Below are 19079 nucleotides of genomic sequence, written 5' to 3'. Positions count from 1 at the left end.
GCCAACCGATACGCCTTCTCTTCTTACAACAGCAGCTGTTTTCATTATTTCATCATTACGTTGCTTTAGAAAAACACCGCAGGGTTACTTCAAACTAAACAGATACGCAGGCATCACCCTGCGAATAAAACTATAATCTGAGACAATTTTGATACTGTCACTACCTCTAAACTTTTCAGAGTACTTCTATAAAGCAAATTTTCAATACAGACATATTGTCTGAATGAACACTTTCGAAATAGAGTTCTAAATCATCATTTACCCTAGAGCTTAAGAGTAAAATTTTAAGCACTTCCTGAAATAGCTCAAATTAAAGACTTGCTTTGTTTAAAGATAAAATTACTAAGTGAAATGTGCTAACCTACAACAGTATTTTTAAAAAAGTTTAGCAACAAAATCAGGAATTAAAAATAATCTCATTACCCATTGCTAGAACAATAAACTACTGAACCTGTACATTAATATTCATAACAACTCTCTTGGATCTCTACTGAGAGATACTATCCCATTTCAGTACCTTACCCTCCAAGAAATAAATTTAAAAATATTTACTAGATAAAAGATGGTGAAGAGATGGTAGTGACTGATAAATGTTGTAGACAGTTTTATACAAAAAGCTTCCTAATGCTATTAACAAAAGTAAATTATCTTCCTAAAACCAGACAATTTTCTTTCCCCCCCCCCCCTTTTTTTTTTTTTAAATTATTTTGTGCCGTATTTATGACTGAAGAACCCCAGGGAAAAAAACAACTTTCATCTTCACGATGCAAAATACAGTGAAGTAAAGATAAAATGTGGATGTTTATTACATGGTCAGAAGATGATCCCCATTTTCCTTAAGTGTCTAAAGCACAACAACATGAAACAATTGTTTGAAAATGGGAAATCAACTCCTGGGGCAAAAACTGCAGCGGCCCCACTCCCATTCCCACCCATAATACTACCTTCATCCTGAAAAAAGTGATGCTGGTCAGCAAATCCACTGTAGACTTCAGGTCCTGCAGCCGTTCGCGGCTGCTGGCTGGGAAGTTATTCTGTCGACAAAAAAGGGAAATCCTGTTGGAAAGCACAGTCAGATCCACGCAAGGCTTCAAGCATGTGCTAAATAAGGAACGTGTCTTGGAAACATTTCCTGCTCAAGAAGCTTGTACCAGTCAAAACAATGCTCAATAAATAAGGCCTTTTTGCTGCAGGAGCTTATCTGTTTGCTTAATTAAATAGCTTCTCATATGAATGTAAAGTTTGTGGATGCCAGGAGACTGACAACCCTTGGTGGCAGGAGATCTCTCCTTAGTTATAGGGAGCAGGGAGCAACAGCCTCACCACCAGAGCCCTGGCCTCTAGCTTGAGGTTGCTTGTGTGGGCCCTTTCCTTTCTGCACTCACTGCTTGGTTTTTGGCTTCTCTTCTGAGACACCAAGAGGTGTGGTACATTAGCAACCTCTCCAGAAAAATAAACTGGACTGAGAAGGGAAAATGAGCACTGTTCCCTGTAAGAAGTCATTGTGATCGCTCAGTCCCCTGTAAGATCCAATCTGCCAAGGTAAGCATGTCTCCTTCAGTGCCTCCTTCGCTCTAATGCATTTACTTTACATACTCTGCCCACCACCCCGCTGTCCATAGCCAGAGCTTCCTCTTCCACTCTCTGGGTTCCACTGAAATTAGAAGTCTCACTGTCCCTTCCAGATATGATACCTATGTGTGCATGTGTGTATGTGTGTATATATATACATGTAAATGCATATACTGAATGAGGCAAGCTTCTTGCTTCTTGCAAGAGACTGTTCCCTTTCTGACCTCAGGCACTGTGCCCTTTCCTACATTCCCACTCTTTCTTTCCTGTGTCCTTTAACAGCATTCATGTTCCTCAGCATGTTCTTACATTCAAGCTGATGTGATTGGCTTTGCTGCAAGTAAAGCAGCAAAGGCAACCTTCACTTGGGTAGTGTTTTCATATTTGCACATTCAAAAAATTACTAGAGACAAAGGTAAAAAGGGCAGAAGGGAACAAGTTTTCATTTATTACTGAGGACTTGCAGAAAAACGTGCTGTCTTTTGACAGCAATTCAGTATTGCCACAGTTCAGCTAACCACTGCAAGCAATTTAATGCTCTTTACAGTCATTTGTAGATGCACATTCCTAGACAACTCTCCTTTTAAAGTTAAGTTGTCCACACACGGACTCTCTGACACTCAGGGTATTTACCAAAATTAAAGACTTCCATGGGTCAAGATTTAAACACAAACCACTGCATGAATGTTGGGGACTGAATGCATGTTCTTGAGCAGAAATAATAATCAGGAAAAAATAACATTATCTGTATTGAAATTCAACTTCCTCTATGCTTATGTCAGCTAGCGACCAACCAACAAAAAGAACAACTGATATGCATATAGAATAACTGCACTTGCTCACAAAACGCTTTTCAAAATAATCACTCAGAGGGTGACTTGGAGCTACTCTTGAGAGGGCTCCACCTCTCTCCTCCTCACCTGCCACCCTGCCCTGGAAGGAACACACATTGCTTTGACACTTTCTTTTTCACAAATCCACACTGCTGGTTATTCATTGTTTTAAGTGTTTACAAATAGCTTGATTAAATTGGGGAAAGGGGGAGGCTTAATCTGGGTAATTTAAGTTGTAAATTGCCATCTCCTGTCTTGAAAGCTGGAAACTAACACCTTTTTCTTCCAGAACTTAACCTGCCTTTAAAATAATTACTAAGAGCTCCCAAATTGCTTCAGCCATTTCTCTGAATATACTGTCAATTAGATAACATCTAAATTATTTAAACTACACAAATCTTTTCTGGTCCTTTATGTAAGATCTTACTTGTTTGTCCAAGGTTTAGTTGCATTAGCCACCAGGAAGCAGCTTTTATTGAAGACCAAGCAAACAAAAAAGGCATCACCACTACAGATTCCTATTGCCATGTGTTGATGATTTTCCCTCTGCTACTCAGTGGATCAGTGCTCTCTCTAGACATTCTCTTACTAGTAATGTAGTTTTAGAACAGCTCTTTACACAACATTCCTTTTATCTTCTTTTGCACCTTGCCCCTTGTCCTTTTTGTTTGTCTTCCTAATGCACTTAATCCACTTGTGTTTCCCTTCTCTATATGTTTTACTGTGTTTCAGATAAATGCACTAACCAGAAGAGGATCTACTTTTAAATAAATAAATAAAAACAAAGCTCACATTTTGCCACCATTTTTACATTTCAACGAGGGATCTCAACCTGAGAGCACATCTTGTAGATCCAGAGTCAGGGACAGTGATTTGAGTTTACCAAACCTAAAGTAAGTGACATGACTGCAGGCTCTCTAGAAGGTTTCTGTCTTACTAGGGGAGAACAAGTCTGTTTTCCCTTTGTAGACGATACCTGAAGTAGCTGATAAGAATAATTCAAATCAACTAATCCAATCCAACTTGCATTTCTGGGAGAGTATCAGAGATGAGCATAGTTCATAATCCTTAAATTATTTCAGAAGTCTTGAGGAAGTTATAACGGAAGAAAAAACCATGGTTTAAGTTCTATCCATGAGGAAAACAAAACGGTGTATTTGAGCAACAAGTTTGTCATGACAATTCCATAAGACACAAACTACCCAAAAGGTTAGAAACATAAGAGAAATCCAAATGGTGTGTTTCCCCTCTGCCCACCAGAATGCCTGAAAGGATTCTCTTTATTCCCACTCACCCTGTACATTGAGAGATCAATCCGAAGTGAATTATGAAGCTGGTCCAGCAGCTTCACAAATCGTTCTTTCTGTCAAGCAGAAAACACCAATAAACATCACATATCATCACTGTCCAACTGATGTTCAGAGTAAGCAGCAGGATATCAGGGAATTAGTGTCATATCTCAGGAGAGCAGGAGGAAGCAATAAGGACGCATGGTATTGTGCAAACAGTATTTTCTTGCGATTCTTGGATTTATTCTTATACTGTAATTATTTCTGAAGTCTGTGTAACATTAGAATTGTCAAAAAATACGCCATTATCACTCTGAAGTAGAGGCAGAACAAAACCCCCTCTGATTTCTAGTCTGCAATTTGCACCAAACTTATATTTAAGAGAAAATATTTATTCAGAGATGAATAAAGGAACAGGCAGAAAAGGGTCTAATTCAGAGCAATGACACAGCTCTAAGATCTTATCTATCAGTTCAGTGATAAGTATTACAGGCTTCTTGGGACTATCTTCTCGAGGTCAGGTTTCTCCACTGGATTCTGAGTTGGCATCGTGAACACCTCTTCATTCAATCTATAAATTCTCAGTCTGACGGGAAGCACGAACTTTTCCAAATGCTTTTCCAACACGCTCAACTCCACCACATGTTATACAAAAAACATTTTAACCATTAGGGGGATAGACTTTTTTTTGTTGTTGTTTTTTCTTAAAGCAGTTGCTGTTTTTAAAAGCAAAGTTCTGAAACGGTCAGATTGCACGGTATATTTTATCAACAGCATCACCATGCAGAGTTTAATACTATTTCCTCATTCCATACCATCTGTGCTCCAGTGTAATTTGAACACAAAGAATAAACATCACAATGCATTACACTGATTAATATCTAAAATGTGTGATGACGACAATAAAACCGTGCTCTTTGTCTAGTCTAGAAGAGCTCCACAGCTTCCAACTCCTCACAGATTTAATGTTCCTTAAACAGAGCAAGTTATTTATTGAAAGGCAGAAGCACCGTAGGCAAATTACAGAAGTCCAATTGTAACATCACCAAACACACAAACATACCCCAAAATTGGAGGCTGCAAAGCGGTCCGAAGCAGACACATTTGTGGAGGCAGTGGTGTGCGCATAATAAGCATTGATATTGGCAAGTAAGGTGCTCATCACAGCTGGCACGCCTGGGCACATGTATTTAGAGGAGAGACATGCAAAATGCCTGCAAAAGGACAGTTCTGTAAGTCATTCTGGTCTCTTTTGTGTAGCACAACTTGACCCTACCCCTTTAATAGCCCCCTTACTCTGGCTGGCACCATGAACAGATGAAAGTTATGTTTTCTCCCTTTCTGTAAATCTCCACCATTTGAGAGCTTTTTCAGAAAGATGCCATCTAGACAACAGATACGCTTGAAACAAGAGAAATCCCTTCACTACAGCCCTTTGCAGATCATAAAACAGCTTCTCAACTATTTGTTGCCAACAGCTTTTGACTTAGGTGATACCCTGGGTCCTGATGCCAATTCCTAGAACCAAGTCTGACGCAAGGAAATCTATATAATTTGCTGCCACTTGAGGCAGCCACAGATTCTGAGGTGACATGAGGCAGCAGCAACTGGAAAGCATTCAAGCACAGCGAGATCACATACTAGTATTTCTGTGCTGCACTGATATGTGATTCCTTAGGGCTAACCCTTCCAGCCTGCAGAAGTGTGCATGCTCATTTGCATTTTCCCATTTAACTGCTCTCATTAAAGTGCAAGGAACCCTCCTGCAGGAAATCTCAAAATTATGCCAGACACATCTGGGCTTGTGAAATGATTAAACAATCAAAGAAAATCCATTAGAGATAAGGGGGAAAAAAATCAGAGCTTGAGAGGTCTGATATTATGCGACATGGCAAGTAAAGTTCACTCCAACAGACAGCAGAGTTGGGCCATTTTTAAGCAGTCCTTTTTAAGCAGGAATCCTCACTGAGCTCCCAGACTAAATTTGGGAACTATTTTCTAAATGTAGCTTTCTCTCTAAGGGACTCATCACAGACATTAGCTTCTGTGCTAGTTAACCTACAAATGATTAAAACCAAAAAAGCTCCAGTGAGAGAATTTCACAGGAATTCACAAGTCAGTATTTCAGACAAACATGATACCGATGCCTGAATGTTAACTTGCTTGCTACGTGATACCTATGTACCAATTGGTCATTTAGGCACTTGGTAAATAAAGATAGACACATAAAATGGCTTTGTTTAGCTTGAAGAAGAGAAGGCGTGAAGAGTGGGGATCTAATCAATGTCTTGACTACTTAGCAGAGAGGGGAGGGTTAGTGAGAAGATTAAGCCAGGCCAAAATCCTTTTAGAGGGAAGACTAAAAGCTAAGCAGCAACATGCAGCAGTTACAGCACAGGAAATTCAAAGTAGGATTTTCCAAATCGGATTTCAACCAGGAATTTCTTCCCCAGAGTAATATACAGCCGGAGGACAGGAGCCCAGAGAGGTGGTGGATCTCCATCCTTGGAAATTTTCAACAAACTGAAAGAGGCCCTGAGCAGTCTGGTCCAACTTCCAAGTTAGCCCTGCTGTAAGTGGGGACTAGACCTCCGGAGGTACCTTCCAGTTCTTTTCCACTTTGGCTTAAATCAATAGGCAGAAAAGGTGCTTGCAAGGTGACATAAGTACAGATCATAACTCATCCAGGCACCCAGACCCTGAAACTTTCAGCTTCTAATGTGAAAAAGGTCACTTTTGTCTGCCATATTTAATATTACATTTAAAATAAGAAATGAGCTAAGCGTAGCACTACTAGTCTTTAAGAGGAAGAATGGTTAATCCCAAATCCAAGTAAAAGTACAGTGACAAGGAAAACGCTCTTTGAAGATCAAGAACTGCATTAGCCAAGCTCCGAAGAGGACAAATCAGTGGCTCCATTACTCAAACTTCCTATAAATGCCTTCAGCAGCACCCGGGAAATTAGGGACTTCAAAGGACTGTATCAATTGCCACAACAGACATGCAGAACAAAGACTTTCACAAAACCTCATCCCTTCTCACATAATCAGAAATCTTCAGTGGGATCCTTGGGCAGTATCTTTTTAACAGAAGAGTGCTCAAATAGAGACTTTAGAGTCTTAAAACAGGAATGGCTCAGCTATCAATAATAAAATACGGTGATTTACACTACTGAAGTTGGTGTAATTCCTTAGAATTAGTTTTAAAGGTGCTTACACAAACTGCTCAGATAGATGCTTCACTCCAGCACTTTGTTAGACATCAATTTCTAGACTTTGAGGAAACCAGTGATTCATAGACAGGCAGTCTCTTCTCACTCACAGTTAGCCCTATAAGGAGCAGCTGTCACTGCCAAGCCCTCCATTACCAACACATTTCATCTTCTAAATATTAACAGTCAAATCAATTAGTTACACCATCAAATACAAAATCAATTAGATTATCTGCACTAAAGACCACACGAAATGCATCTTACGTCATGGCCTGGTATATTGATTCAATGCCGTAACGCATTGCAAATTCATCCACGATCTCTTGAGCTGTCTCATCAAAATACACCTTCCAGGCATCATCTCCTTTGGCATCAGGGATCTTCACCACCCCATTCCCTTGCACATCTGTGAGATGGTGAAAGAGGTTCTGAAATACAAAACAGGAATGAAGTTATATGTGAGGCTGCTGAAGCCTCCAAGTGAGTTTCATGAAGAACCTGGTACTGCTGAGAAGGCGGCACTAACACAAATTTCTTTGCTGTCCTCCCTCTTTCTTTCCTGCTACCCACTATGTATTTTTCTGCTTTTACCTTCTTTTCTTCTTGAGTACTCCTAGCTGAATTTTTTGCGTGCATACCTACAACTTCACCCAGCAGACATCATGAATGATGCAGAGGAGTGCTTCAATACAGTGAAACCACAGACTAATTAGTTTCCTGAAACCTACATAGTTGTCTCCTCAGAATGAAATGCCTTAACATGGACAAGCTATTTAAACTAGCTGACGTAACAGCTCTGTATCAACTTTGTAATTATTATTATACAGCAGAACAGTCCAAACAGATTTTTTTTTTTTTCTCAGACAAGGACATCCTTAAGATCACCCCTAACAACTAGACGCTTGCATTATTATTCAACGTAACCTTTCACTTTATCTAACACTGCAAAGGCTTTCAGCTGTCATTGCTGTACAGAAATTCCACATTCAGTTCAGCGGGTTTCTCAGTAATCCTCAAATTCACGTCACTTACAGATTCATCAGCCTTTCAGACAGCTGGCTCCCTGTAGTAAGGAATGCAAAAGTCTAATGATCACATTAGGAGCTAGAGGACTCTGCTTTACTCTACAATTTTTCCTGATTAAATTATTCTAGCTGTAAATCATCTTCATTTTATGATACCCAAATGAAAGAAGGTGATACTTAAAAAGAGACATATTTGCAAAAAAGAAGGGCAGCAAGTGATCATGCATGTTCAGAAGGAAAAAAAATGAAACAGCTTATCAAACAGAAGCCATCACTGAATTAAAAAACAATAAATATGTATTGAAGGACACAACTACTAAAAGAAGCCTACTGATGTTTCTCTAAGCTTCGTACCCATCTGTTCCCTGGTAAGACCAGAAGACACCACAGGGCTCATCTAGCCCAGCGTCTGGATAAATATGTTGTTCCTGTAGCTGAACATTCCTCTCTGTGATACATCTGTTCTTCTTTTCAAATCTGAATTTGCTTAAACTTCACTGGACCTCATGATATTCTTGTATGTCAGGTGAAAGGGGCTCTGACTACTCTTCCTTGTTCAAGCACTTAGAGACTGACCCTGCCATCTGCCTTCTCTTTGACAGACAGACTGCACACCATGCATCTCTCTGAGACAGGGTTTTCCCTTTAGTCCTTCTCACAAGTCATCTCTGGATTTCTCCCAACTTCTGCAGCACTACCTGCCCAGCTCAGTCCACCCTGAGACAGCTCAGTACCCAGTAACCGCAGCTTATCTTCTGTTCCCCGACAGCTGTTCATTGCTACACACCAGTGCGGCAGCACAGAAGAATTTATACCACCAATATCTGCATCACCAACAGCCAGAGTCAAAGCCCTCCCCAGATCAGAATCTACTCATAAAGCATTTTAGTACGCCTTCTCTAAAGAAAGACATAGGTACAGTACATGCTGAAAACATCACTCAAGGAAATTCAGAGGTTTCTTCACGTTAAACTTGTGGGGGGCTCTGAGTTGGACCAATGCCTGATCTCTGCCTGACAGCAGCACAGCTGTGACAGTGGGACAGACTGTGCCAGCCAGCAGACAGCGCAGGGGAGACAGCCTAAAGCCTTCTTTGCCTCCCCGACAAATGCAGGTCTGATGATTCAGCATGTTTTCAGGCTTGCATAGCAGGGAAAAGAAAGCTCATCCAGGGCAAGGAGGAACATTTCAAGGACATAAAGGTCAGAAAATTGCTTCTTCAATAGACAGAAAGAAGATGGTGATGACTGAACTGAACTCGCGTCTTACCTCGTGAAGGCAAGTGTACTGAATATGATATGGAGCCACCTTCTCCTCGCCTTTGATCTCCACACTGATTTGCAGGCGAATAGCCCCAGACACTGCAGACTTATCTGTTCGCTTCTCTAGAAGTAAAAATCATCCGCAATTATATGCATTGTTCATGTTCAGAACAGAGCCATCTTGGTGTGACAACACTGGAAAAGAAACTGCTGGAAGCTCAGGCTGAGCTTGTGATCAGAGTCACCATGGAGAAAACTTTCTGACTTTTTTCTTTCAAAACACTGCATACTAAGTAGACATCAGCAAAACAGCTGCCATGATACACCCTCAATATGACACATCTAGCTAGAACTATGTACATTTCTAGACGTAAGACAGCCTTTCTGACAGCAAATGTGCTATAGGGTCTTCAATTCAGTCAGCTGAACTAGAACCACCAAGGACAGATCCCTTTTCTGAGAACAGGGCTGACTGATGTGGAATTTGTTCCTGACTTCACCATAGTCCTGAGCTCCTGGGAACTGCTGGTTGTCCTATCAAGATTTTGGACCTCCTAGGATTATTATTATGCCTGCCAATTCAGCACCATCTGGTTATTTGCCAGTACTTTCTACAGCATTCTATTTTGGTCGCTCCGAAAGGTCTCAACAACTTCCCAGCCCAGTGCAGTGCACTTGCAGGTCTTACAGACTGGTAAAATGCTTGTGTTAGCACAAAAAAGGGCCCAGGACAGGAAACATGTCTCCAGCACAGGTGGAATCCAACCCTGCTCCAAGCATTTTACCCATTGTACTTTTCAATGCCTGACAGGGAAAACCCATCACCCTTCCGACACGTTACACTCCTCTTCATTTTAACTAGCATCAAAGCCTTGCAGCTGCTCCACAGCACCATCATATGCCCCTTAAAATCATGTGAGGTTTTTTTTTTCCTTTCTTGCAAACTGACCAGATGCACCCAAGTGCTCTCAAACATTCCCAAACTAACACGTGACATATTTTCAATCCCAAAGCCCCACTCACCAAGGTTGTACCACACATCCATTTCTCCGCTCAGAGTACGGACTTCAATGATTGTCTGCCCCAGGAAATCATCCGACTCGCGCTTCAGTCTCTGCTTGACACGAGACTTGATGTCATCATCTTCATCCCATACTCGCACTTTGATCCGGTCAGAAGAATTATGGCACTCACTGCAAACAAGACAAACGTAACGTTGAAGAGCACATAATGCAGCCAACATTTGTATGCTACATGCTTCACATTCCTCGACCCGCTTGTCCAACAGTAGAGGGATGCATAAACAAAATGTAAACAAATGCCTATCTATTTAGAAGTACAGTGTCTGATAGGAACTACACAACAACTTTTTGGTGCACTCTAAACACTCCTGTGACATGGCAGATACTGCACTTCAGATGCATGCTGAAGGAGTGCTCTGCCCTGACCGCAACCACCAACTTCAGGCTTGCTAAGTGGCTGCAACTCTCCTGCTTGTCCTCACTCTCAGCAGCAGCTCCCTGAACTGGGGAATTCTCTTCACTGTTGTTGCTTTTGCTGTGAAGCCCACAAAAGCCTGGTGATAGCTAGGCTGGTAAACTCAGCATACACACCCTAAAAATGCCGATGAGCATCTCACTAGTTTCTGATAGCTCTCCCTATCAATGATCTTCTGTTCAGCTGTAGGCATTAATGGCTACTTGTGTTTATGCATGTGCAGTATCTAGGATAGCACGGTCAAGGCCTACAACAAACACCCTTCATGCTGTTTTCTAATAAAAGATAAATAGCTCAGGCGGACATAGCGCTCTCACTTCAAGATAGTCACAAAGCAGTAGTGTATTAATGTACAATACATCACTATCAGATTATATAAACACTGCCTGTGCCTGGTAGGAAAGGGTGGGATACAGTAGTTACAAAGTTGGTATTTAATCACTAGAATTGATTCTGCCTATTATTCACAGCTCAGACTGATACTGCGTGCTCCGGGCAGATCAGTAAAGACACTTCCATTAAAAAAAGCAGTTTACTGTTTGCTGAATCGGCACCCTCCAGCTTAATGCACAGGCAGAATTTGCAGCGTCCCCCTCTTTTTAGGTGTTCAGATACCTTTTGTAGATCCAAACAGGCTCCTGGATGTCAGAAGTGCATAGAACCACCTTATTATAAGAGCTCTGCTCATTTACAGGGCATGCAATACAATAAAAGCAATTTGAATGCTCATACGAGACCATGACAAGGGTGATTACTCACCATAACCACTACAAATGTCTGCCCTCAAGGAAATAAAACCTATGAAAATAGGCAACTTCTGCTGAAGGCCTGTTTTCCAGCCTTTTTAACATTAACATGCTGCATCTGTTGCTAAGCAACAGGGAGAAGGAAGAAATGGGTCAGAAGAGATCTGCTAAGCCCGGTCAATAATATGTGGCAGTGACTGGTATTTGCATGCTCTCTACCAAGAAATTATTTGGGCTTCTATTGCCACCATTGTGATTCAGGACTGTTTAACAGATGTCCATGCAGCTCCTACTGATTTTTCCAATACAGAGGAATAGCTGGGAATTATACGGAGAAAGTTAGAGGCAATTCCATGTAGTTCTAATCATGGGCAGAGAGTATTGCTTCTCCCTGCCTTTGCTGAGCAAAGCTGTATTTAGAGATCAGAAGAAGGTTCAATGTTTCCCTCCTGCCTTTATTCTTCCCTTCCTCCTCCTCTACTTCAAGCATGTCTTCCTTTAACAAAACCATGCAGCAAGCATTCACAAGCAGGGAACGCTTGGACTGCTGCTCTTTGTAGCTCTCAAATTTATCTGAGTGCATTGCCATATCTACCAGCAACACAGCATAAGCATGTAAAATAAATCCTCTGTTCCTGACACGGTGCACTAATGTACATCCTGGCAGTACTGTAGAGGCTCAGTGTTCAGAATTGCATGGGTGCCTAAAAACACAGATTGGCACACAGTGCCATTTACAAAGCACCAGTAAGTTAGCTCCTGACTTCTTCAGACCTCACCTTCTGGCACACGAGTTCTTTGTTAGGACTGCTTTGATCTTGTTTCTTTGCTACCAGTGGTCAGAAACTTGCTCTTTCCTTTAAGAAAACATTCACTGTTTAGACCTAAATCTACCTTAGGCGGTCCCATATGCATCATCCCACGCTCCTGGAGTGGCTGGCTATCATCCTTCACTCGGCTACAGCAGCATAACTCACTGCTAAGTGCTACAGGAAACGTTCCAGTAGCATTTACTGAGCTACTGTCGTGGTTTAACCCCAGCCAGCAACTAAGCACCACGCAGCTGCTTCCCCCTCCCCCTCCCAGTGGGGTGGGGAGGAGGAAAAAAAAGAGTAAAACTTGTGGGTTGAGATAAGAACAGTTTAATAACTAAAGTAAAATAAAATACACTACTAAATAATAATAATAATAGTAATGAAAAGGAATATAAAAAAAAAAAAGAAATAACACCCAACAAAAGACAAGTGATGCACAATGCAGTTGCTCACCACCCGCTGACTGATGCCCCAGCAGCGATCCGCCCCTCCCGGCCAACTCTCCCCTGTTTATATACTGGGCATGACGTTCCATGGTATGGAATACCCCTTTGGTCCGTTCGGGTCAGCTGCCCCGGCTCTGCTCCCTCCCAGCTTCTTGCACACCTGCTTGCTGGCAGAGCATGGGAAACTGAAAAGTCCTTGGCTTAAGATAAGCGCTACTTAGCAACAACTAAAACATCAGTGTGTTATCAACATTATTCTCACACTGCATCCAAAACACAGCACTGTACCAGCTACTAAGAAGAGAATTAACTCTATCCCAGCCAAAAACCAGGACAGCTACTGAAGCTTCTATTTTACCACACCTTTCTCTGTTGTTTTTAAGAGACTGCTCAATTCATATTCCTTGTGCTGCTCCCATGCCAGAGAGTGAGCCTTATCACTCACTCACAGCAGCTGAAAGCCTTGGGCTGGTGGCTTACCCGTAAAACATCACCACCTAAGTCTGTAGGAACCACAGTCCTTGCTTTCGGTGAAGCAAGACAGTTGTGTCAACAGCAGTTCACCTTCCAGAGAGCAGCCCAAAACAGAACCATGAATACTGGGGGACTTGGGCTTGTTGACTGATAACAGACTTTCTTAACTAATGAGGAATAGCTTCCAATTTGTGACAGCATCACGACTCCCTAAGAGTGTGGCTAACAAGCTCTGCTGCTAGAAACTTTCCCCTTCATTAATACCAGAGCTGGCACATTTTGAAAGATGCCTGCCCCACTTCTTGCTACATTTTTGTGAAGCTTGATTTCACTGTGTGCACACACACGTCCATCCAGTCTCCCACAGCTGAGCTCCCACAGCTTTCCCAAGAGGACGCAGAGACAAGAAACACTCTGTGACCCCATTGCAAGGAACAAACTACCAAATGCTTTCAGGCCCATTTCAGAGTGTGAGACTGGAAACCAGGTTCCCTTTGTACGTGGCTCAGAAACTGTCTCTTTCTTTTATATCCATATTGTCCTGATGTTTGCAGTGGTGCCATTTTTATAAAGAACTTACTTTTACACTTCAAGCTACCAAATAAAGCAACATTTTCAAGAAACAGCACACCAAATCTTTAAGAAAAATTAAAATCAAATTAATCATGAATTTTTTTCCATTAAGTTTTTCTGCCTGAAGACAGTGGTTGCAGGAGCAGTGGCAGCAGCTGAGCCTGGTTCTGCTGACTTGCTTTCTATCCCACTCTCTACCTCCATCTCTCTGCCACGTTTCCCCTTGGCCTTACCCAACCCCAAACCACCAGTTCCCCACGCATGTCCCCTGCACTGTCAATACTCTGGCCTCTTCCCATGCCCAGCTAGCAACTGGGCTGAGGGGAAGCACGCGAGCACACGAAGCTGTAATTAATTCTGGTCTGCACACACAGTGGCATGCCCACACACACGCTAATTGGTATATTAGTGGCTAAACAGAACAGGCAACTGCTGAATTTACACTATAGTGCCTCCCACAATGAAGTTAGCAATTTGTAGCCTTCTAATCTAGCTCCAACTTCCACAAAAAAATTGTAGAAAGTGATTCTTAGTTCTAAGACCTCTGCCCATCTGTAAAGCCTGGCCCAAATTGGCTCAGATTGTGTCAGGGGTCTGGGATGGTGTATTGCACGTGCCTCGTCTCCTCCAAAAAGTGGAGAGAAAGAAAAAGGAGAAGAGTCTAAAAATGATCAGAACACCACTTTTGAGCCAATGATTCATACTTAGAAGCAAAAAAACCAATGACATTTGTACTGAATTTGCTAATCATTTGCTGCTTGTGCTAACAACATTTGCAGGACTGTTACTTAACCTCCACGGGAACGCTAATGCCAAAGTCATAAGCCTTGTTAAGTTGTGGCAACACTGACGGTTTGCCAAAGTTCTGCCATAAGAGATACAAAGGTATACCTATAAAACCATGTGTCCAGCAGTTCACAAAATGATTTTTACCCACAGTAAAGATCATAAGTTTAAACTATGGAGAGTGCCAAATTGAAAACCTGTAACCTTCTAACACCATTAGCTCACGTTGGTGAGCCTACACTCATGAAGACAAACAGAGTCTGGTAAATAACCATATGGGTGAAGGTCCACTTGTATCACATCCACATGGACATTTCTTCCCAATCAACTTCTCGTCTCAAGAAAGGTGTTATCAACACATTAACCCTGCAGGACTCACCAAGCCCTCAGTTTCATTCCACTAATGCTGCAGTTAGACCTAGACTGTGCATCTGTAAAATGCACTGTGCAGACTAGAGAGGTGGGATGCCAACATGACCCAGCACTCCATATGCCCATTTTACATAAATATGTTTCCTTAAATTATGTTGTTTTCTTATATTTTCTGCCTGAATAACAGGAGAGCCCAGAGGCCCCAAATGCAGCCAGGACTCCACCGTGCTTGGCAGCTCCCGGGGCAGAAGACAGCCCCTGCCTTGTAGAGCTGACAGGCTAATAAAGACAAAAAGCAACAAGCAGATGTTCCAAGAACAAACAACGGAAGTGAGGGAGCAGAGGAAGCAACAATATTTTGCAGATTTAAAAGTAGGTCAGTCAAGCCCAGAATTAAGTATTTTTGTTGTGTTTTGATATTAAAAAAAAAAATTACGGTTCAAAGAATCTAGTGAATATCTATACGGCCATATTTTGTGAGCGGTTTCCCTTCTGCACCATGGCAGATGCAGCTCAAGAGGGCCTGTAAAGTTTCACAGTCCAGTGCAGGGGACATTTCATGCAATGGTAGAGAAAGAAAGAAAGTGCAGAGCTGCTTGCAGAAATAATGGATGAGAGTGCAGGAGGTGGGAAAATGCACAGGAGAGAACAGATCAGCAAGACTTTAGGACCTGTGATCCTTTTAGCAGGAAAGTTTTGCTTCTGAGGAGTAAAACTTCAAAAAAAAAAAAAAAAAAAGCAAAGCAATTTTCTGGAAAATGAGAAAGGAAGGAGTAGCTGCAGCAACCAGTATGAGAAAGCCCAGTAAAGAGTTATAACAACATACACAGAGGGAGCAGAAAAAAAGTTGTCTATGGGAAATCGTCTGGCTGAAAAAGCAGGAAGATTTGGATGTTGTTCGAATGAAGTGTCTTGACACAGCAGGGTCCAACTAGCAGCGCTGTTGTGGCCAACCTCAATGGGAATACAAAGCAGAAAACTTCTCAGGACAGGTTAATTTTTAAACAATGCCAAGTCTCCTCTATTAAGGAGAAAAAAGGACAGTGGAGAAAACACTGAAGGCAAAATCAGAGTGGTAAGAGAACAAAGCTAAAATCCTTAGTACCTTAGAAGTTGAGCACGACAGCACAATAATATGCCCTGAGATGCAGCTGTTGCTGTCTAAGAACAAAGAAATGAGCTTTCTGTTCTTACTAGCATGAAGCTCTTTTCTTAGGGGAACAAGTACAATTATTTTGCTGTTACCCATTGCTACAACACCGACTGATAAATTAATGGTGCAGCTCTCCTAACTACAAAGAGCAGATAAAGTGACTCTGAGCATTACTTCTTCAGCTACATTCACTCAGCTTTGTAACAGGTGCTTGCCACAAGGCATCAACTCTGCGTTCAAATTTAAGTTTCACATTGGTAACTGAGCAGGGAAACAAGCGAGATTTTATCAGAGCACCAGTTTCAGTAGCTGGAGAATAAAGAAAGCAAGACAAACTGAATGGCCCCTGCCATGCAGTGAAGGGAGGCTGAGGGTGCAGAGTTACAGTGACATTTATAAACACAGTGGTCTCAGAAGGGGAATTCTAAAATACAGCTCTGGAACAGTCACATATAACCACAGCGATAACTGAAAGATGCTGAGCTTCACAACAGGCTCAGCTTCTCACAAGAGAAGCTTTTGGGTGACAACCCAGTGGTTAGCTATGCAGTAGCACCATTCCCAAAGGATTAACAGGAATGTACATCATGTGGGGCTCTGCATGTCGTAGTAAAATATTGATTATCTGCTAGCAGGAGGCACTGCATTTATTTTAACTCCGTTACTCTTCTGCAGTGAGAGAGAATAAACATGCCTCCTGCAAACTGTTCAGTGACAACATTATCTGTTCCAGGCAATGATTTCCCACCCACAATTAAAACTTCAGACACAGCTGTACTCAGACCATACAATTTCAAGGGGATATTACTGTAAAATGAACGAGTCATTTTGTGCCTAGGCCAAGAAAAACAGCATCGTCCTGTTTGAATCCAGTAACTTCTAGTGCTCACAGTCATTAAAGACTGGAGCACTTCCTGAATAAAAGGTACGGACTAGCAGCCTCCAAACGAGCCCGGAGCTCTCCCTTTAAAACAGTAACTCTGTCCTGCGGTCAAGTTTATTCTCCTAAACACCGTCTGCTATTGTAACCCATTCAAAGGGATGATCAGCTTCAGTTTGTACAAAAATAGATTCTAGGAAGCCTGTATTTTCTACTGACAGTCTAAAACATGTCTAAATGGGGAATTAAGGTCTTGTTCTAATTGCATTGAATAGTGCAAAAATATCTTCCCTCTAGTATTACTGGGCTGTTTCCTAAGGAAATTAGAGTTATGCAGACTTGTTATAAAAGATTCTACGTTCCAAAAAGTTTTGTGAAAAAATTACAGCTAGATGGAGAAGAGAAACCCATGCCGGCTGCTGTCCCTGGAAAGTGTGCAGCCACCTGGCTCTCATGTACCAACCGATCCAGATAACTCAGAACCAACTGCAGGCAGGACACGTGCTGCCTTCTGTCCAGCCAGAGTTAAGGGCAAGGGAAGAGAGCTGAGGGCACAGAGAAGAAATGTACATGGCAAATGAAGGAGGCTACCTATAAGCCTGCTCATCATAACTATAGGAAAGGGATCAGGGATTACTGCAGAAGGGGAATGGGACGTAAAGCCAAGGGAAGCAGGACTTCCTTAGCGCATGCTCACAGAACATTTCTGTATTGCAGCAGTGGCTGGAGTCCCCTATCAAGCTTCATCCTGCCAAGCATCACATATACAGAGTGTCTGCATCAAGCCTCCAAAACTCTGAACTAAGCAGAAAGATCAACCCCTTATATTTTCATAGGTCTTAAACTCCAATGAAAGATACAAAAATCTCTCTGTAACAACACACTTCCTAAAGCTAAAGATGTAAATATACAAAGAGATAATTTTCAGAACAAAACAGGACCTGCAAATCACTTGCTCAGACAACATGAATATGCTCCAAGAACTGCTCATTAACCTAAGCAGATGCCTACAGTGACATAGGCTAGTAATGACCTAAATAGCAGTTATAATGGAAACCCAAAGTGTTTTCAACCTTGCCTTTTCTAAAATATGGTTCTAAGTCTGGACTTTCGAATTGGGTCAAGCCTACCACATCATTTTTTTCTGAACATATATAGAAAAGGAACAAAGTCATATTTAAGGAGAGCTATTTAAGTTAATGTACTTTTCTATCCATCACCGAAAATAAGCACAGAAAAACTATTTGAAATAGGCTACTGCGGCCTTAAAAATTTTAAAACTTGTTTAAGCTGCTTTTAATAAACTTTACTGAGTCTGTAAAAAGAATTATATCACTCAGCTGTACATAGTCTGCCTCAATTCATGCCATGGATTACAATAACAATGCCATAATAATAATAATGACTGATGCACACGGATTTCTGGCTCTATATCCAACCTTCGAAAAGACACTGGAATTGTGATCATATAAAAGACACTGGGCACATAATGAACACCGGCTACAAGCAAGTCTGTCCACCAAGCCAAACAGAAAAGGAACAGCAATTGCTGACACACACATTAGTTACTGACCTGACCCCTCTCTACTCACATATCTTGCACTCATTGAAATGTTTAAGCGTTTTGAACCCCAAACTTTTCATATGTCTACTGTAAGGAGGCTTTCAATAACTACCACCACACCTTGCTCTCACAACAAATTAACTTCATTCTGAGAAACACCACCCCCCCCCCCCTTTAAATTTGACAATCTCTTGATTGTCCTGACAATGTCTTCTAAAAAAGCTTGGTATGTAATGGGTATTTTTGGCCTGCATATGTTGATTTAAATTTCCATTTGATTATGGGGTAGAAAATTTCAGAAATTTTAAGACTTGTAAGCTGAAAAAAGATCCATAAATGCAAAAAAAGAAGATGGGCGTGTAAAAGACCAGTGCTGCATACACTTCTAAATGACTCTCTCCTCATCCAGCATAAGGTGAGCTTTGACATCTACTGACGAAACAACACATTGACTCCAGTACTGAATGCTCTCCTGCCATCAATCTGGACACTGTGCTCATCTCTTTCATCTCCTCCTGCCTACCAAGGCAATTAAAACAACCACCTAGACATAGGCAAGACAGAAAGTAGCATCAGCTCTA

The 19079-nt window shown here is 41.6% G+C and overlaps 1 protein-coding gene across 1 annotated transcript in view; it reads right to left on the bottom strand.

Annotated features, from left to right (window-relative positions):
* LOC127027870 (protein unc-13 homolog B-like) overlaps nt 1–19079 on the bottom strand; it is a 188294-nt gene that overhangs the window by 54137 nt on the left and 115078 nt on the right. Inside the window, exons 15-20 of the mRNA XM_050913751.1 lie at nt 10216–10385; nt 9200–9315; nt 7170–7333; nt 4758–4908; nt 3700–3768; nt 945–1034 (exon numbers count right to left, since the gene is read on the bottom strand). Of these exons, the coding sequence (XP_050769708.1) occupies nt 945–1034; nt 3700–3768; nt 4758–4908; nt 7170–7333; nt 9200–9315; nt 10216–10385 (760 nt within the window). The remainder of the gene's footprint in view (nt 1–944; nt 1035–3699; nt 3769–4757; nt 4909–7169; nt 7334–9199; nt 9316–10215; nt 10386–19079) is intronic.

The sequence above is a fragment of the Gymnogyps californianus genome, chromosome Z (assembly GCF_018139145.2).
Source record: "Gymnogyps californianus isolate 813 chromosome Z, ASM1813914v2, whole genome shotgun sequence".
Taxonomy (NCBI): domain Eukaryota; kingdom Metazoa; phylum Chordata; class Aves; order Accipitriformes; family Cathartidae; genus Gymnogyps; species Gymnogyps californianus.
The sequence above is the reverse complement of the archived record's forward strand: the minus strand, read 5'-3'. Positions and strand labels throughout refer to the sequence as shown.